Source organism: Cupressus sempervirens, chromosome 4 (assembly GCF_028749045.1).
Source record: "Cupressus sempervirens isolate cs-2001-9-10 chromosome 4, ASM2874904v1, whole genome shotgun sequence".
Classification (NCBI taxonomy): domain Eukaryota; kingdom Viridiplantae; phylum Streptophyta; class Pinopsida; order Cupressales; family Cupressaceae; genus Cupressus; species Cupressus sempervirens.
In genome coordinates, this window is record NC_143121.1 from 776,833,486 (window position 1) to 776,855,688 (window position 22,203).

At 32.0% G+C, this 22,203-nt stretch overlaps 1 protein-coding gene and 1 pseudogene across 1 annotated transcript in view; both read right to left on the reverse strand.

Moving 5' to 3' along the window:
* Positions 1-247: 247 nt before the first annotated feature.
* On the reverse strand, positions 248-976 carry LOC149563689 (vacuolar iron transporter homolog 3 pseudogene; annotated as a pseudogene).
* Positions 977-8,811: 7,835 nt separating this feature from the next.
* The window catches only part of LOC149563690 (vacuolar iron transporter homolog 1-like), an 85,429-nt gene continuing 72,037 nt past the window's right edge, over positions 8,812-22,203 (reverse strand). Inside the window, exons 4-5 of the mRNA XM_089828236.1 lie at positions 9,213-9,389; positions 8,812-9,104 (exon numbers count right to left, since the gene is read on the reverse strand). Coding sequence (XP_089684362.1) covers positions 8,812-9,104; positions 9,213-9,389 — 470 coding nt within the window. The remainder of the gene's footprint in view (positions 9,105-9,212; positions 9,390-22,203) is intronic.

Below are 22,203 nucleotides of genomic sequence, written 5' to 3' on the forward strand. Positions count from 1 at the left end.
TCTGTGCGACTTGCAAGTGGGTCGCAAGGCTCGCCTATCCATGCTCCCCAACTATCTAAGCTCTTATTTGCAACAGAACGCTAACTACTATTTCCATTGAGTTTTCAACTTTTCAGGGGATTCAAACGATCTCCGACACGAACTGCTGAGAAGACAAAGAGAAAACACCCAAACTATGAACAATAAAAGCCAGAGACACAAGAAAAAGAAGAACATGAACATAAAACTTCCTGAACAATAATCTACGTTAGTCAAGATGCACTTTGGTACGACGGAAAAGCATGAACAATCCATAAGTGACGGACATGGCAATCCATCCTCCACCGAGAACTCTGAGACCCCCTTTCACCATAGAAACTCCCCCAAAATAAGCTCCCACTGCTCCAAACATGAAAAGCAGCAAGCTTGAAACTCCCGCAAGAACCCCAATTCTAACATTATAATCGCCAATGAAGGCCGCAGAGATCAATGGAAGAAATGCACCGGCAGAAAAAGCAATGGCCGATGAACACGCCGCCAGAAGAGGGTTGGGAAGGGCGGCTATTTCACTACTTGTAATGGAGGACTGTGGATTCTTTTGGGTTTCTGTTCCATCTATTTTCGTCATTTCTTTTCCCCCTTTCTTCAGATTCTTTCTTCTTTTCAAGATTGAAATTTCAACGTCACGTTGGGTCTGCACAGAAACGAATTCTCCGATGGCCATGCTGGAAGCTCCTGCAATCAGCGCCGCCAGGCCGGATAAAATCATGAGCTTGGGATTGACGGCACCGACTCCCATCATCAGGGAGGCCGTTGTGAGAAGGCCGTCATTTGCTCCCAATACGGCGGCGCGAAGGGCCTGCCCGATTTGGGAAGATGATTCTTCTTCTTCTTCTTCTTTTGTTGGGCCTTCCTTGCTGTTTTGGATTGAAATTGTCATGCTTTTCTCTAGAGAAGCAGGGGATGGCGGCTCTGGAGCTACTTGCTTGGAATCCATGGCTCTCTTTCGGGCTCCTCGTTGATTTGGGGTTTGCTTGGGCTCTTTTTATCACGAGTTTTTCAAACAGGGAAGACAAGATGGATGCATAGAGATGATCCACAACAGAGAAGAGCCAAGATAAGACGATGGAGGATCAGGGAAGCGGCTACTCACCCGCCAAAATTCTCCACATTTTTAAACGATGTATTATCACAATCTGTATTGTTAGTTTCATTCTTGCTAATGTCTACAATCACGAGGCCATATTTTGTCACGTTCATCCTTGGTAAAGTCTAAAATAATGAGCTCATAGTTTATAACTATCTATTATGTACTTATTTCACTGAAATCAAACAAGGTTATTGACCTATTTGTTTTTTTTTTGTTTTTTTCAAAATGGGGCAAGGTTCCTTCTAATAGTTAGAAAACAGAATATATATGATCTATTTGTTTTTTTTAAATGCCGCAAGTTCCTCCTAATAGTTAGAAAACGGTATATATATATATATATAGAAGGGGAGAGAGATGACAAGAGAGTTTTAAAAAAGTATTTATTATTGTTTTCCAACTAATGAAGAACTTGTGATAGAATTTAAAATTAAAACTTTATCAAGTGTACAAAGTAGTATTGTGCAAACTCTTTATTTCTCAATTAATTTTTAATTTCATATACCATAATTAAAAAAAGTAAAAACTTTTTATTCATTGAAATATCATGAATTTACAATTGTACCTAAGTTAATTAAGAAATAGAATGGCTTATATTTTGCATACAATTCCATTGTAGAAGTCAATTGTGTTAATTAAGACATATTTTAAATAATTAAAATGAAAAAATATATTTTTTTATTTTAATAACTTTACATGTCAAATTTCTTCATAGGATTAAGTAATTTATAAAATTATATATATTTATAAAATAATATTTAATACTTATAAGTGATAAATAAATTAATTAAAAAGTTGATGGATGAATGTATAATATGATGTAATAAACAACAAATAGATTATATCATTAATTAATTAATTCTAATATATATTTTATAAATAATTTAATAATAAATCTTTATTTTATCTTTAATAATAATTTTATTTTTTGTTCTTGGATAAATTTTTTTTTACATACAATATAATATATAATAAAATTTTTAATTTAAAATATTTTTTTATGAATAGTCCTTTTCTATTAACAAATTAATATACTTGTTATAAATTTTTATTTATTTAAATTCTATAATTAATTCAAAATAATATCATAGTTTAATAAATGATAAATAAACTTGTCAAGATATCAAGTGGTCACAATTATCTAAAAGATTTAAATCTAGATAGGAAGAAAAACTAGACTAATAAAACAAGATTTCCTAAATAAAAATATTCATAAAACATAATATAATATTTGAATTGTAATTATGATCAATTACACAAACATTGCCTCTAATTACAAAGTTTTTCTTAACATAAAATATCTCATATAAAGAAACAAATAAAGAAATAAAAAATAGAAAACCTTATAAAACTCGCATACAAATGCATGGAATGGAAAAATAGTACAAAACAACATGTGGAGTTAATTACCTTATAAAACACAAGAGATGCAATGTGTCAAAGTTCCTACCAATAATTGGAAAAGAAGGAAAATAGAGATTTATAGATAGAAAGGAATGATAGAAAGAGAGAGCTAAAAGAGAGAATGATATGTTATTATAAGGAAAGGAATTTAAAATATTAATAATTATATTATTTAAAGAAATATATAAATAACAATAGAAATTATATTATATGAATGAACTACTCATTTCTACCAATTCAACTATAAGTTAAATATTTAATTTTCAAAAATGAATTGTTGATTACTTAATTCACAAACTACCAACTAGTATGTTCGGGGGGTAGTATTAGTTTAACAATTTGTACACTAGTATTAAAAAACAATTAAAGAAAGATTGTAAAATAGTAGCTAGTAATACGTAGTGTAAACTTAAAGAACTAGCATTTTACAATTGGCAAAAATAAACATCAATGCAAAACTATTAAATATATTTAAAATAAAAAAATAAAAGATATTTAGCTCTATATTTAAAGTTGGTAAGGGAAAAAAATTGTGATAATTAATATTGATTACATTCATTTTTGTTCAAAGTGGTGTGAGGTGGAAGATAAAAATATTACTTTTTGGAAAATCTAATGAACTTGTCACAAGTGTGGAAAAGATAAAGTTGTAATTAATGCATTCATTAATACATGATAGAGTTGTTAGAAAATATATGTATTTTTGTTGGAGAAAATTGAATTTTCTCATTGCCAAAAATAGATTGGTCCAATAAAGTGAATGAAAAATATGATTTATAAAATAATGAAAAATCAAGAAAAGATATAAAAATTTGAAGTTTCTTTTAGTCTTTTAAATCCTATGAGTTGATTGGTTAGTTGAATTAAAAAAATGAATTGAATGAAAGCAATAGTATCCTATCTTTGGTAGGAACTAGTAATTGAAACATACTACAGAGTTAATTACCCTCGTACACAAGTATTCAAAGTGTATGTTTTTTCTTCATAAGACATCTATACACTTTGTTATTAATGCTATTGAATTTTTTTATTTTTTTGGGACAAAAATTAATTTTTCTCCCTACTATATTTTGTATCAGCCAATAGTAAGATGGATAAATGAAAAATTTATAATTGTTGAAATAGAAAAGTAAATGAAGCTATAGAAATTTTGTTCAAAAGTTTTAATTCTACATTAGTACTAGTTAAATTAATTGAAAAATTGAACTCAATGAAGACAATAGTATCCTTCCAAATAATATCTTTCAAGGTTATTGATCTCCTTGTCTTTCTCACCCTTAAACATATTCTCTTTTTAATAAAAGTAAAATATATTTAAGATTTTGTTTGTGTGTGGGTGTGTGTGTGTGTGTGTATCTATATAAGGTGACAATGAGAAAGCAAAAACAAAGTTATTGATCTCATCTTTCATTCTCACCTTAAACATATGCTCTATTTGTATTTTTCTTTATTGTATTTACACACACGCGCGCGCACACGCACACATATACGCATATACATGTATATATGTATATATGTGTGTGTCTATATATGTATGTATGTATATCTGTATGTATCTCTCTCTCTCTCTCTCTCTCTCTCTCTCTCTCTCTCTCTCTCTCTCTCTCCCTCTCTCTGTATATATATATATATATATATATATATATATATATATATATATATATAAAAGGTCAATTGATCAAAGATTTTCCTTTATTTGGTGGGCTAGAACCTTCTATTATTTGGTTCTACATTCACTAGGGCTAGTGAAACCATAGATGCACTCTGAACCACACGAGTGTTGCTAATGTGTTATTGCTAATAACATTTGAATGCATTGATTTGGCTTAATGGTGTTACATTTATGACATAGATTGTTTATTGCTTTTGAAATTATTAGGTAAACTCGGAGGCATTCTAGTCAGAGCTCTATGGATAGAGGAAAAGGGTTGCACATTCCTTTTCTTTGAAGGACCTTCCAAGCACTAGAATTGTGCCCCCTACCAATTTCATTTCTTGAGATCTAATTCTACGTTAAGTTGACTCGGAGAGCTAGGTTCTTACATGATGTTTAACCATAACCACCAAGTGCAACCTCCTCTATCTCCACCCCTAGGTACACACACACACACACATGAAAATGAGAGAAGATTGAAGACACCACAAGAGAGAAAAATGTCTACAATTTTGTATGACCCTTAGAGGATATTGCTAATGTCTCTACTTGGGTATTGTATCGACATATATAACATGCACTCTACACATCAAGTGGTGTGGTTCTTTATGCTCTAGATTTAATTTTTATTTTTGCCCTCTTTTTTGATATGTTTCTTTTGTACCATTATTTCACTTGACCCTTACATGTGTAAACCCTTATGACATCATTTGAAATTAGGCTGGCTGAGTTCTCTTTTGTGTCAAGATCTTAGCAGTTGAGAGACATAATTTTGAACATCATTGAGATAAGGAATTATTTGATTAGATATTGATTTGTCTTGTGATATACATTGGACTGATGTTTTGGTGTTGTTCCTATAATGCAACAAAGGGAATGACACATCATAAGAAAGGGGGAATATTGTCAGAGTGAGGTAGTCTAACCTTGTAAAACTATAGAATGGTAATGGAATTCACACACCCATGTAGGAGAATTCTTGAAATGATAAAAAAAAATTCTTATTATTATTTCAAGTGTGTATTTTTTTGTTGAATTATGTTACTTCAATTATGCGTAAATATTATCTTTGGAAGGTTGTAGTTTCAGTCAAGTGAAAATTTTGAATTTTTTAAATATATGGTAAAAAATCTTGTTGATTTTTATAGCATCTTAATTAGAATATATGTAAAATTTTAAGTATTGAATCAATGGAAGTGAAAAATTTGAAAAAATAAATGTTCTCATGGGTTATGAATGCAATATTCATCAAGCATTGGGAGTGATGCATCTCTTAAGGGGGGGGAGGACGTCATAACTCAAGTTCCCTTTTTTGAATAAATTGGCATTCCAATTGCCATGTGAATCAATGAATCTAGTTCTTGCAACCATTATGATTTAATGACATAAAAAAATGAACTGGTTAGGCATGTGATCTTGAAGGAGGAGGAAAGTTAGGTCAGTTGCAATGAAAAAGGGGATAAAAGAATGAGTTATGACAAGATATGGACAAGGTAGTTGGAGAAGTCCAAGGAATGATTGACAACCATCAGGAATAGCAAAGGTTTCTCTCCTTTATGATTATGTTAGTGGATTAAGTTGCATAAGTGGTAGATTGATAAACTAGTTGAGTAGTTTCTATAATTCGAACAATCCAAAGCTCTTTTTCTATTTTTACATGATTTGCCTCTATGTTTACATGCTTTGTCATTCATTTTGTTTAGCATTCCTTTTGTTGAGAAAACTTACAACAACTCAAATGTTTCCAAGAAAACAAAAAATTTAGAAGCCTAAGTTGAGATGAGGAAATCTATGGAATGTTGTTATATCTTACCCCAATTTGCTGTTGCATCTTGTAGGTTGTTAGTTAATTAATAAAATTAGGGAGGAATAATATTAACCTAGTGTTGGTTCAAACCATCTCATTAGACTAAATGTAATCAAACCGTGGACTAAACCATTAAGCTAATTGATTGGTTAAAAGGGAAGTGGTTAAGTGTTCATTAGGTTCGAACCTTCTTATCCAATTCTAGTTATAACTTGTGTATTCATTATAAAAAAATTCTCCCTAGATCAATAGATTATGAATGTGTGTATCCACTTGTTTCACACAATACTAACTCCAAGAACCTTTGGGAGCAACCCTTAAAACCATTGGGTAGTCTTGCTACATTAACTTGGAATAACATAAATTTTTTATCTTATTTCAATTACTACTTTTGCCAAAGTCGTGTAAAATGCTCATAATTTGATCTTCATACTTTGGTGTTTTCTGTCTTCAAACCTTGCTTGAATTCCATAGTTAGATGGAAGTTGTTTAAAGCTTGTCTTATATTCTATTAGTTACTGCAATGCATCCCAATTTAAGTAAAAAGCGTTGCAGATCTATTTCAAATTAGAAACAAATGTTTATATTTTGTATATCCAATTCATGTCAACACAACATTGAGGACACCTATGAGAAACTTCTATTTGTGTACAGAATATAATTAGGCTTAACCCTTCAGATTTGTATCTTTTTCTATATAATCACCCTATTACAAGTTAATCGGGCTAGAACCTCTAGTGGAAGCATTGCTTGAGGGATCAAGTTATTTTTTTGTTACAAGGAACACCAATTCATATGGTTTCCTTATTGCAAACATAGCTATATTCTTAGACATCAAAGAAGGGTAGTTTCTTTTACTATTAATTGGCATTTAATCAAGTACCAACATAGAAATTAACTCAACTTCAAATCTCTCAAACTTTGTCAATTGTGCAAAGGGCATCGATACCACAAACCTTGTTGTCATCTACTTTGACAGGAGCGGCCAAAATTGGTAGAGAGATACAACCATAGCAATGTTCTCTCTTGTAGTGTGTGTAAAGAATGCTAGGCATTAAGCTACAACCAAGATGCTTCATTGGTAGTTAATAAACTAAAACTTAGTTATGTTCTAGATCACATGCTAAGGCATTAGTTCATTCCTGAATGATTGATTACTTCTAATATCTAGTTCTAAAATGTAAACATATGCTTGAAGACTCTACTACATCAATTATATTTATTTGATTGTTGAAGCTAATTTATAACTACATAATGTATTATAAGGTGTTTTATAAAAGCTTTTTAAAGTTGTTTATTGGAAATAGAAATTGATGCCACTAAATGGAAGTATCAACTTTATGTTTAATGTTGAATACTAGTATTTGAATCATGTACATTGAAGTATGTATGACGTGTAGCTCTATATCATTGAATAAATGTAATGTTTACACATTCATTTATGGATTGATTACTGTCAACCTTTTATTATGGCATTCAATTCCATGATGGTTAATATTCAACTAGGGTCTCCATGTGTATTTTATGCAGTTTATATTCTAAGGGTGGTGTGGAAATGCTTAATAGGATTAAGAGAATATATATGATCTTTTATGATCCTAATGTTGGGTAGAGCTTTCTCAAAATAAATAATAATGATGGATGTTTCTCCTAGACTTTCCTTTTGATTTATGTTGGTTAATGTATTGTTTCCCTTGTATAAGTTAGAATATGATTTTTAGAATACTTTTGGAGAACTAATAAAATGTTGCTTACATTGTTGTTATATGCACCTTGTGTAAAAATATCTTATGAGATGAGCTCAAGGCTTGATCATACTTGAATTCTATTCAAAGGAGAATGAGTTCATTTATACTAGAGAGATGACATTTTGTACTTATTGTACACAATTTCATTACTGCTCATAGTTTTTCTTGGTTAGACTCCCTCATTGTCGAGTTGGGTATCTTTCATGTTAGGAAAGATTTCGGGGAAGCTTAAAAGTGTCGTGATAGGGTGGTAAAACACTCTTACAATATTCTCGCCCTTGCGTTCTTAAATAGGTTCTGCGGCTTCATTTCAACTCGGTCGTCAAGGTTAGGCCATCTGGTATCTAGTATATGTATTCTTTTAAATTCAATGTTAATTAAAAGTTAATGTTGACTAATCAATATTCCAATTACCTTGACTCTCGTTGACCTTCCGCATTTTATGGATATTGCTGATGGGCAGTCTTTACACTAATTAGAACTTATTGACACATCTATAACTAGTCATTGTTTCAAACTAAAAGTCTATGAGACTTGCATACAGTTGAATTGAACTTATATTACCATCTACTCAAACATATATTGCTACATATGCAACAATCACTTATGATTTATTCAGTAATAGTTGAACATTAACTCCAACACTTTTCACCAAAACATTAAAATAGTAAAATTGCGCCTCACAAGACTTGCACGCTTCCTTTTATATCCTAATAGTCTTCACCATAACATCAAAACAGTTCCATAGATTGCTACATATGCAACAATCACTTATAGATTGCTACATATGCAACACTCACTTATGAGTTATTCACTACGTGTGTGGCTCACAAGTGGCTCCAAAATGGGTCACAAGGCTTGCCTATTCGATGCTCCCCAACTATCTAAGCTCTTATTTGCAACAGAACGCTAACTAATATTTCCATTGAGTTTTGGACTTTTTATGAGATTCAAACGATCTCTGACATGAACTGCTGAGAAGACAAGGGAAAACACCCAAACTATGAACAATAAAAGCGAAGGACACAAGAAAAAGAAGAAGAAGATAAAACTGCCTGAACAATAATCTACGTTAGTCAAGAGGTACTTTAGTACGATGGAAAAGCCTGAACAATCCATAAGTGATAGACATGGCAATCCATCCTCCACCGAGAACTCTGAGACCTCTTTTCAGCATAGAAACTGCCCCAAAATAAGGTCCCACTGCTCCAAACATTAAAAGCAACAAGCTTGAAACTCCCGCAAGAACCCCAACTCTAACATTATAATCCCCAATGAAGGCAGCAGAGATCAATGGAAGAAATGCACCCACAGAAAAAGCAATGGCCGATGAACACGCCGCCAGAAGAGGGTTGGGAAGGGCGGCTATTTCACTACTTGTAATGGAAGAGAAGGAAGAGATTTTCTTTTCTCCAGATGGTGAGGATTTGGCTTTTGTTTCTGTTCCAACTATTTTCATCATTTGTTTTCCACTTTTCTTCATATTCTTTCTTCTTTTCAAAATTGCAATTTCAACGTCTCGTTGGGTCTGCACAGAAACGAATTCTCCAATGGCCATGCTAGAAGCTCCTGCAATCAGCGCCGCCAGGCGGGATAAAACGGCACCGACTCCCATCATCAGGGAGGCCATTGTGAGAAGGCCGTCATTTGCTTACTTGCTGTATTGGATTGAAATTGTCTAGAGAAGCTGGGGATGGTGGCTCTGGAGCTACTTGCTTGGAATCCATGGCTCTCTTTCGGGCTCCTCGTTGATTTTGGGTTTTCTTGGCTTCTTTATTATAGGGAGTTTTTCAAACATGGACGACAAGATGGATGGACAGAGATGATCCACAACAGAGAAGAGCCAAGATAAGACAGGGTAGAGGGTCAGGGAAGCGGCTAATCACCCGACAAAATTCTCCAAATTTTTAAACGATGTATTTATCACAATCAATATTGTTAGTTTTATTCTTGGTAATGTCTATCATCACGAGGCCATATATATATATATATATATATATACTATTTAAGGTGAGAATGACAAGGAAGAAACAAGATTATTGATCTCCTTGTCTTTCTCACGTTAAACATATTCTATTTGTATTATATATATAAAGACGAGAGAAAATTGAAGACATCATGAGAGAGCAAAATGTCTACAGCTATATATGACCCTTAGAGGATATTGCTAATGTCTCTACTGTTGTATCGGCACACATAACATCCACTCTATACATCAAGCTGTGTGATTAATAGTTTATAAATTATAAAACTGTTATAATATAATTTGAATTTGAATTTAATATTAAATGATATTAAAATGTCTATTCTATAGCTTATCAAGCAAGGTTATTGACCTCCTTGTCTTTCTCACCTTATATATATCTATGTGTGTGTGTGTGTGTGTGTGGTGAGAAAGACAAGAGAGACAAGGTTATTGATCTCCTTGTCTTTCTCACCTTAAACATATTCTCTTTGTATTTATAGAATACAATAGAATATGTTTAAGGTGAGAAAGACAAAGGAGAAACAAGGTTATTGATCTCCTTGTCTTTCTCACCTTAAATATATATTCTTTGTATATATATATATATATATATATATATTTTTTTTTTTTTTTCTTTGTGTGTGGTTGTGTAAAGATGAGAGAAAAATGAAGACACCATGAGAGAGAAAAATGTCTACAACTATATATGACCCTTAGAGAATATTGCTAATGTCGCTACTTGGGTGTTGTATCGGCATACATAACATCCACTCTACAGATTAGGCTGTGTGATTCTTAATGTTTTGGATTTAATTTTTAGTTTTGTTCTCTTTTTCGATATAGTCCCTTTGGTACCTTTATTTCCCTTGGCCTTTACATGTGTAAACCCTTCTGGTGCAATTTGAAGTTAGGCTGAAGGCTCTTTGAGCTCTCTTTTGTGTTTGTATCACTTGGAAAGTTAACATAAAACGTATGACCAAACAAGGATAATAGAAATTTTAGGAAGGATGAAGGTGTGCATAAGAAAATTTAATCAGAGTCTAGCTCTCAACTATTTTTGTTTGAAGGGAAGGAGAAAGAACCCACAAAACACTCATATTCAAAATAATTATCACAAAGGATTGTGTGGTTTCTTGCCCCCCTCTACTAAATTTGATGGAGAATTCATCATCAATAAAGTGGAAAAAGGAGCATTATTGGGGACCAACTCCAATGGAGGGGGAAATTGTAGAAAAATCATATATATAGGAAAAAATAAGTCCGCTTCTAATATCTCCAAGACTTTGGCCCTTTCTCCAAATGAAGACACAAGAACATCTATTAAAAATGAAACCTAACAATAAGCAACGTGCATATTCTCTTTGTTGTTATGGATTTTTATTGACTACCTTCAAGAATTTTTTCTAATATCTAGTTATAAAACATCTGGGGTAAGAAGTTAGAAATTGATGTAAATTTCTGCCAAATGTTGCATAAAGGTTTCTTTGTTATCTTTCCTAGCAATATTAATATGCAAGAAAGGGTTTTAAAGGGATCATTTTGGAATGTGGGAAATCATATGTTTAGAGCCATCCTGTGATCACCTAAGGGAAATATAGAGCTAGTGTTAGCCCATTCCTAACCTAATTGGGTTGAACTCAAAGGGCTTCAACCAAAATTTTGGCCTTTTATTTCTTAAATCCTTAAACCTCTAGGCTCTATGCTACAGCTAGAGGAATCTAGGGCAGATTTTCCTTATTTGAACTCCAAGATTTTTATTGCCTTTGTACAAGAATTTCGCATAACAAAAAAATTTCTTTGAATTTGGATGGAAGCATTTATGAGCATGAACTCACCCTACTTAGTAACCTAAATCCATGCTTCATTGTAAACATAACAACCACACTAGAAAGGGTTTCCCTTCTCTTAGAATCAATCAAAAGGGTTTTCTTTTTAGTTGTGAATCAAATATAAATGAAATCAACCCTAATAATACAATAAAAAATAATATCAAGGAGAATATGAGGATAAATCTTGATCTAAGAAACAATTCAAAGAATGAAGAAAGTAAGGACCTTAATACAAAACCTCTTGGTGGGTGAAATGTAAATGACAATACCAAATTTGTGTCCCTCACAAATCCTCTCTTCGGGGATAATTATAAAGTGACCACTTACATGAAGCCTGATAAATCTCATCCCATGTCCCTAGGACATGGTGAAGATGCACCTCTTGAGAATCAAGGATCCTAATGCTTGAAAAATTCACAATAGTTAGGCATAGAGACCATCAAAGAAAGAGATGAAAAAATTAGAACTCTTAAAATGTACATTTGGAACCTAAAGATATCCCCTTGGGTACCTCAATTTCTATGGATGCATAAACTAGTGACAGTCAATTAGTTATTATGCCTCAATATTCAAATGGTTTTTTTAAGGATGGATTTACATAAGTGGTTAGTAAGAGTTGTTAAAAAAGAGGAAGATCACAAAAATGAGTTCATTTTCTAAATATGGTAGCCCAAGTAATAAATCTAGAAAACTAGAGATGCTCAATTCTTCAATAGGATTTACAAAAAACAAAAATATTCTTAAAACGTATCAATGATGACATTTAAATTTTAAAATGTTAGAATGTTAGAGGCTTAGAAATGGAGGATAGGAAGTATGTGGTGAGAGATTGGAAAAATAAAGTGCAAAAAATTGTTTTTTTCATCTCACAAGAAACTATGCTTAGTCAATGCTAGATTTTCTCCTTCATCTTGCTCGACCATAACTATCACTCAACTAATATTGTTCTGCTCAACTTATACTTAAGTTTTATTACACTACCAATATTATTCCACTTTGGTTTCATTACACTTCTCCCTCTATGATATTGATTATATTATCAACTATATCGACTCCCTCTTTCACTGGATAGTAACTTAGCACATAACCTCCCACACTACTTTTGATATTAGGTGGCAATTTTTATACCATATTCTCCCTCTTTAACAATAATGACAAATACATCATCCACTGATACACATTATCTCCTCTTTGCCATTGTCTATCTTCTCTTGTACTAATCACTCCCTTTGTCATCTTGACTTGCAACTTCATCTACTCATGCTTCTTTTCATCCTTTCACAACTTTAGGAAGCCCCTAAAGTGTGACCTCCTACATCAATCTATAAGATATTCTAATCATAATAATTGATGTAATGATGTATCTCTTCTTAGTTTTCTTCGGATAGGGGAATGGCCCCTAACTTACCTCTTAGATACTCAAAAGCACCCTAAGGTAGTTCCTTACTAAATATATCATGTATCTACCCCTTTGTGTTCAAATACTCCAATCTCATTTCTTTTTCTTGTATTATTTCTATCAAGTAATGATACTTGATTGCAATGTGTTTGGTCTTTATGTGCATCACAAGATTCTTAGATATGTTTATATATCTTGTGTTATAACAACATATCACCATAGGTTTAGTAATATCTTCCTTCATACCTTTAAACAATTTCTTGATCCAAACAATGTTTGAACAATTAACTACTATAAAAAAATAGCTATCCTTTTTTGTGAATTGAGAAATAAAATATTGCTTCTTTTTTGTCCATGAAATCAATGTCCTTCCTAGAAAGAAAGCATTTTCACTTGTATTCTTTCTATCATAATATGTGTATACTTTCATCTCAATTTTGTCACTCTTCTTATATACCATAAACCATAGTGTTTTGTTCCTTTCAGATAGCTCAATATCCTTTTCACAACCACCATGTGATTCCGTAGGATTAGGAGAGAATCTAATAGCAATACAAACAAGAAATGGAATGTCAGGTATGATATGTACAACATATTACAATCGACCAATCATTGAGTTGTACAATGCTTGATTTACTTTAGCAAAATCATCATTTTTTAATAGTTTGTGACTAGTGACCATAGGTGTTCCAACTAGTATTGAATCTTCCATTCCAATGATCTTCAATACCTCCTTAATATACTTTTATTGTGTAATGTAAATTCCTTTCTTCATCTGATAAACTTGAAAACCAACAAAGAACTTAATCTCTCCAAACATTGACATCTAAAATTATTTCTTCATTTCATTAGAAAATGATTTTCACAATACATAATGTCCTCCAAATATGATATAATCAACAAATATTTCAGCTAGAAATATATTGTTCATAGATTCACTTTCCAATTATAGATTGATATTGTCATTAGTTCTTGCAAAACTAATTTTCATTGAATATGTATGTAACATTTCATACCATGCTCTAGGGGATTGTTTCAAACCATGTAATTCTTTGTGCAACTTACATACCATATTCTTCTTGCTCGAATAAAAAAGTCCTTTAGTTTTATCAAAAAAGAGTCCTTATTCTAAGATTTCATTCAAAAATGCAGATTTGACATCCATCTAGTATACCTTTAAACTTTGTAAGAAGGAAATGCAAGAAAAGATTTTACTCCTTCCAACCTTGCAATTGGTGTAGATGTCTCTCCATAATCAACTCATCTTGTGCATATCCCTTACAAACTAGTCTTTAATTGTTCCTTGTCACTTTACCTTTCTCATTGAACTTGTTTCTAAATACCCACTTTATTCTAATCACATTCTTGTCCTTTGGTCTTGGTACCAATGTCCATGTCTTATTCTTTTCAATTTGATCAATTTTCTCATTCATTTTCTTAATCCAATCTTCATTCTCTAAATCAGCTTTGACTGATTTAGGTTCAAATTCAAATAGTAGACATGTATCATTCTTCAACTTGCTTCTTGTCATGAGTCCTAAATCTTTCTCACCAATGATTTGATTAGGTTTATGGTTCCTCCTTACACATTTTTCTATGAAAGGTTTAGGTTTTCTCAATTTTTGTGGTAGCTCACTTAGTCCAGCTTGCTCATCCTCTTCAATTATCTCTGGCTACAATTTGGCATTGTCTATCTAGTGTTTAGTCTCCTCTCGACGACATTTGACTTCTTCTACTTTGTAACTCAACTCTTACATGTTGATGCTCAACATATCTTTTCTACTAAACCTTGATATTTAGGTAATGTACCTAGTTCTCCTTCATAGATGTAGACAAGCTTTCTATGATCTTTAGTTTCTTTGTTGCATTCCTTTTCATTCTTCTCTGTAAATTCATCAATTCTAATATTTTCACTTACCATAATTGTGTTACTATTGGGATTGAAACACTTGTATGCCTTTCTTTTAGTGGAATATACTAGGAATGTACCTTCATCACTTTTGGCATCAAGTTTTACTTTTCTTATATCTTTCAATATGTAACACTTGCTTCAATTTTTTTTGAAATAACCGACATTAGTTGCATAGCCATACCAAAGTTAAAAAGGGGTTTTGTTTGTACCTTTCTTAACTTGAACTTAGTTTAGAGTATAAATTGTAGTACTTATAGCTTCTCTCCAATACTTTTGTGAAACATTCTTCTCCATCATCAGTGTTCTTGCATAGTCCATGATCAATCTATTTCTTCTTCTAGCTATTGTGTTATGTAGTGGAGTACTTGGAGCACTCATTTTTTCTCTTACTTCCTTTGTCATACATAATATATTAAACTCATCTGATATGAATTCACCTCCTATATTCAATCTCAAGCACTTCAAACTCTTTCTTGTTTTCTTTTCAACTATAGGCAAATACTGCTTAAAACATTTGAAAAGCATCAGATTTTTCTTTTAGAAACATTACAGTTGTCATCCTAGAGAAGTTATCAACAAACAAAATAAATTACTTATCACCATAATAGCTTTTCATTCAAATAGGACCACATTAATAAGTATGAAGCAACTCCAAAATATCATCAAAATAATAGGTCTTTCTTTTTAAACTATACTTTATTATTTTTTTATCTAACATTGTTTGCATATCACCTTATCTAATTTTCTCAGTCTTGGTAATCCTCTTACTCTTTTCATCTTACTTATGTTTACCAAATTATCAAACTTCACATGAAATAACCTCTTATGCCATAACCAAACGTCATTGAATTGTACAAATAGAAAAGCATCTTCAAATAGGTCTATATAGAACATATTACTTCTTGTTTTATCTCTACTTCCAAATTTTTCACGAAGAGCATCATAGTTTTTCTCCTTCTTGTTTTCAAATTCAACACAATAGCCTAAATTATTAGCTTACTTGTATCACCAATCATATGATGTGAGCAACCACTATCAATTATTCATCTAACATTCTTCTTCATATGTGAGTTCATAGTAGTTTTATCATCTTCATTAGATTCATCTTTCATTGCAACATAAACAACTTCTTCATCATTTTCATTAGAATCATTATAGTAACCACCTTCTCCATCAGTGTAACAAGATTTCTTACCCTTTCCCTTATATTCTATGTTACCTAGACTATCTCTATTGTCTCTTCTTTCTCAATATTTTTTGTCTTTCCTTTCATCATTTTCCTCTCTACCAGTACACCTTGAGCAATATGAGTAATGTTGTTAAATGTAAAAATAATAATAGAGAGTTTACCTTTGTCATATCCTTTTCCTCTTGGTAGCCTTCTTTCCAATTACCCTTCTAACTCATCAAGATCATCATCTAATTCACTATCATTTTCTATATGCTTACTCATGTTCTTTCTTTTAGATCCATCAAGGGTTAGTTAAGACTTGAAAGTGCATTCAATACTAGAAGGTGTATAGTTATCAAAATTTGACAATTAAAATGAAATGAGTCTACCAATTAGACTATCCATGGTCAGGTCATTTCCAAGTGTACATCTTAGTTCTTGTATTGTAGATACTCTAATTGCTTAGATGGAGAGTAAATTCCTCAATACCTTACTTACCATAGTCTCATCAGATATATCTGCTCCAACACTTCTAATAACATTCACAACCTCCCTGATTTAGCCACAATACTATGGAACAACCTCTCCTTTCATTCTCATGTCATCAAACTTGCCTGTCAAACTCTCTTCTTTAGCCCTAAACACATTTTTTATCTCCTCCATGGATTTGTGCCAACTTATCCTTGATCTTCTTTACATTGGTGCACTCCTTTGAATCATCATATTCAGCATAACTTAGAAAAGATCTCAAATCTATCATCATTTGATTATGCTCCTACTTCTCCTTTATCATGTCAACCCTAATGGGTCTAGGCACTTCAATGTATTTATTTTCCAAGTGGGTAAAAGTACAAAGTTGTGTCACCTTTTCGGCTAACTTATTAGAAGGACTAAATTTGAGTATTTCTATCTAAAAATCAATTTTGTTAAAAGATATGATCTAAATAAATTTATTCTAACTAAGTTATATACGGCCTCACACTTTTTCAATTGGAAATGACTAATAAATGCATGTTTTATACTAGTTTGTATCCAATTACTGAAGAAATAAAATTGTTTTAAAAAGTGGTGTTTCAATAACTTTTACTATATATATATATATATATATATATATATATATATATATATATAGAATAACACATAAACACAATTTTATAGAGCTCAGAGTCAAGAGTATTCTCATATTCTCATATAGAGTTTATAGTATTTTAATTAGATATAGTATATTGTAATTAAAAAAAATTACAAGCACATATTTTAACACTAAAAAAGATGCCAGTTTTGAGAAAGAAAAAATATTAAATTATATCAAAAAAATCTACAATTTATATGACATTCTAGACGAGGGAGTCCTCTTATAGAATGTATAATTTTTCTCTTGGTTAGAATAGATTTGTTTTGAAAAATGTGGTGGGAGTTGAAAACTATAGATTTCAGATGAGTTGAAATTTGAATCATTATAAAAGAGAAAATATAGGTCTAAAGCAATTTTTTTTTTGATTTCTCTAGCTATATATGTTATCTATAACATAGTTTGAGATCAAATGGAAATAAATTTATTTCCCTATAGTTTTGTGGTGGGAACTAGACCCCCAAATTTCAACATTTTTTAGAAGCTAATAAATTGCCTTTAAAAATTAGGAAAATATATCAATTCTTATTCCAAATAATTATTAAAAATTATAATCCTAAACTTCATCCATTTCTATACATTTCATTAGTTTACTTTATTTTCAAATTCAAAATAATAGTACCAATTTCATGTCATTGAAGGTGAATAGTTATACTTTTGTTAGCTTTTTCCTTTAGAAAAGAGGGACACAGGTTTGTGCTTTTATGCAAGTAATATAATGCAAAATCTCCAACTCTAGATAGATGCAATTTCATCAAGTGTTTCCATGCTGGGAAGTTCTCTTTTATCAACTTGGGTACCTCTCTCTTATACATACTGATTTTTAACTTAAGTCCCTTCAAACTTTTTTATAAGCACCAAAGCTCTAATAACAATTGTTAAAATGACTAGAATAATTGAGGGGACAGGGGTGGGGGGCGAATTGGTTATCCTTGGGTCTAATTGTACCAATCTAGCTTTTAATAACTTGAAACAACTTGTTAGCCCCTTTTTTGAACCCCATTATTTCAAAGTGATTTTGGAGTATTTTTGAATTTCAATGGTCATATATTTTGTCTAGGGTAGGAAGCTTTAAAATCAACCCTAAATACAATGTAAATATTTTGAAAAGCCTTGTATTATTTTAAATATTTTGATAGGTTTGTTTCCTTTGCTAGTTTTTTTTTTTAAAGAATGGGATTAATTCTTTTAATTTCTTGGTTTTACTCTACCTGTGGTTACATCCTAGTTAGTTCACATACTAGTTAAATATGTTTGATTAACCCAAGTGACTAGCTTTTTCTCAATCATTTGATTCATCTCAAATCAATAGATCTCTCTTTGCCACTATTACAAGTTGTCATCCTTTTAATTTTTGTGACAATGCAAGCTTCTGACACTTGTCCGATGGGACCAAAGAAATGTAGCAATCCTCATGATTAATCTCAGCCCTCAGATGCTAAAAGGATAAATGCGTATCACGTTTTTGTAACTGAGAAATTTTATGTGTATCTATAACGACACATGGATATAATGGACCCAACAAAAACCTTTGAGGATTTCATGTCATCATAAGATAGCTATTTCATAGTGATTATTTTACAACTTAGGTCAATCATATTTTTGGGTTGACTTCTTGATCACTGATCAAAATGAGAATCCACAGATGTTGTGTTCTTGCCATGGAAAGGTACCCAAAATTTAAGCCTTAAGAAATTGTGAGAAGCTTCTGCATGTTCATATGGGTCCTAAAATGATGCTAAAATAGGCAAAATCTCCAATAATTGTTTAGAAGTTAACTATAAAAATTTTGTGAAATGATGAAATGTGTCCTTATGGACCACACATAAGGAATGGAAAAAGAGACTCCCAAATCATTTGATCAAGGAGGGATCAACTTGCTTTGTCTCTATGAAAAGATGCTCAAGTTTTAAGACTTGTGACAAAGCAAGAAGTTGCCATGTGTCCTTAGTGGGCCCACTTTCTAAAAAGAAATAGTAAGATGCCACAATTATTCTTGATTTTTCGATGCATAGGTAATCAAGGGTTTTTTCTATCTCACTATTTTAAGATGCACATGCTTTAACAAAAGAGACAAAGTGCAGAATCACTACATGTCATGCCAAGTAAAAAGATGACTTAGTACCAATTTTAAATCACAACCATCAGATTTCTTTTAGATCAATGACCAGTTTTTAAGTTTCTTGTATTGCATTCACATTCTAACTATTGCAGACATTAATGGAGAGTTAAGATTTTCCTTGTGCAAATGAATTTGGAATAAAAGGTTTAGGTTATTCCTAATTTGGTACAATGTAAAAAAGAGTAAAAAGAGCTTGATTTTCAAGTCTTTAGATTGCAAATTGTTGTGATTCAAGTAGATTTTTTTTGTGATTAGAAGATTGTAGGTAAGTGTTCAAACATTTTTTTAGAAATTTTATTTGTTTAAGCTTCTAAAGTTGTAAATATGCTTCCTTGAAGGGAATTTTCTAGGAAAACAAATTATCAACATAGGAATTTACGCAATGATTTCTTTTTGAAAGACCCTAGATTGAAGATTGATAAAGGCATCTATGATAGAAGAAATTGGTTGAAAAATATCAATGGGTGGTCTGGAGATGTTTTTAAGTGGTTTTCAGAAAGAAATCATAATACACCACCCAACAATGATTGAGAATTTGACATTGGGAAGCTTGTTGTGCCAAGTGTTTTTTAATGCATGTCAATCTACTAACAATGTTGGTCAAGAGGTATGTCCATGTGTTGTGGGTCATGAAGAACCAGTCTAGGGATAATTTTTTTAAAGTTATAGCCGAAGGAATTAGAGAAGTCTTTATGTTGAACCCCAACATTTCTCTACATGGGAAGATTGACTTCAATGACTTGCAGGTCAGCTATGATGTGCAAACATTATATCTTCAAGGTGGACCACTACCATAACATTTTGTTAAGGTAGGAAATCCAACATTAGTGATACCATCTACCCCAGATCCCCTACTAAAAAAAAAATCAACCCTAGGGCACAAGCTCTATATATTTCCCTAAGTAAGATTATTGATATGCATGAACAATAGCATGTTCCAATGACACAATTTTTCATAATGGCACAAATATTACAATATGGAATGAGCTCTATGTTTGATTTTTCTTCCCATTTAGTTGAAGAGATACATAATGGGCTAATTGGCATTAACAAGTGTATGGTAGATAAACCGGTTGGTATTCAGTCCTTCCTTATATACATGTCCCTATTCAAAGGTGTTTCTATCTTTGGAAAAGACATAAAATTAGAATGAGAAAGGGATGTTGAAAAAATACCAGTTGAACTATGGAGTGTAGATATGAATTTGAAGTCATTGATGTTATTTATATCCATTTTGATTGATACTTTACATGTAATATGAGGATGTTGTTAATTCAAGACAACCCTCAAATTCCTAAACCCTTACTAGAGCTAATACGACATAAAGATCATGCTAGGGCTTTGAAGGTTAGCCACAATTGGGGAGATATTATCCAATATTCCATTTCCACTATTTTCAAAATATATGGTTTCCAAGGGAAACTTCATGCCTCGCCCTACCAAGTAGCATTTAAGGTAGGTGTTGCTGAATTTTTGTGGCCAATTAGAGGGTTCAAAGAGAGACAACTAGTGGGATGATCCAGAGGAACAATTTTTCTAAATTTCATAGTTGTCCACCACTTTGTTATAAGAAAGGGATGATGGAGACACCTAGGTAAGCTCCTAGATAAGTATCAAATGGCCCAATCTCATCCTAGGTTTATAGATCCAAAAGGATTTTATAAAAAAATCAAAGAAAGAACTAAGGCTAAATCTTATAATCACATGTTTTATTATCTTGAGGATATAATTAGAAATGAGTTTGTTTTACAAGAACAAGAAGTAAATAAAGAAAAAGGAGAGTTTTTAGAAAAGTCCTTGAATTCATTAATCCATTAGATAGTAAATATGATCCTTTGGATGACATAAAAATTTGGGGAGATAACATAAATAAATTGATGACACATTTTTCTAGGATTATGAAAATATTTAATGAGAAAAAGGAGGCATTAATAAAGGCATGTTTAGAAAAAGCAAAAGAGGTGAAGAAAAGACTATTAAGAAAAATTGTTGTCAGTATAGGGAAATACATCCTCTAGAGAAAGGTTGGATATACAGTTGCTAGAAATGTGGGGGCACATCCTATGCTAGTTTATGAAAGGCAACATTTAGTGAGCCCACCTTCAGAACCAACAACTAAGAAGCAAAGGTTAGAAGAGGGATCTTCATTAGGGATGCAAGAATACTCTCCCTTTGAAACCCCAATACATTTTTATAATGAAGACTCCTTGAGGGAGAAATTAAAATAAGTGGGTACCTCGAATGATGTTTTAATAATAACATCAAAAATAGAGGAAGGAATACATCGAGAACCTCTGATGCGACTCTTAGACCTCACTGTTGAAGATTACAAGGGGAGGGAGATGGGCCCTTTCATAGAGTAGGCTACTAGAATATTTGTGATTGATGATGATTTTGTTAAATCTAGGGCCTTCATTGAATTTCTGTGGAGAACCAATATTTCCAATTTTGAGGAAAAATGTAAGAAGATAAATGTAGAGTAACCTAACAGATAGGACTTAGATATTGAAGAAGAGAATAAGGATAAAATGATGCACAATTTTGATTAGATAACCTCTAATGGGGGAAGATAGTTACTCAAGGATGAAGTTGTTCTTATATTTTTTTTTTTTGCAAAAAGAGGGGTAAAAATTTATTAAGACAGAAAGGAATACAACAAGGAGAGCTCAACAAGGAGCTCGATCCTGAGCAACAAGATCATCAAATTCTTGCACCATCTCAAAGGACAGTTGCCCCCTATCCCTAATATTCGAACCCGGATCATGACTAGAAGCCCATTTGGCTAAACAATCAGCAAGTTTATTCCATTCTCACGGAATATACTTGAACCTAATGAACTGAAAAGAGGAAGAGAAGAAAAGAATCTGCTTAACAACAGTGGCCAGCTGCCAACTAACATCCTCAAGCTCTTGCGAAGAAAGCATGTTCACCAC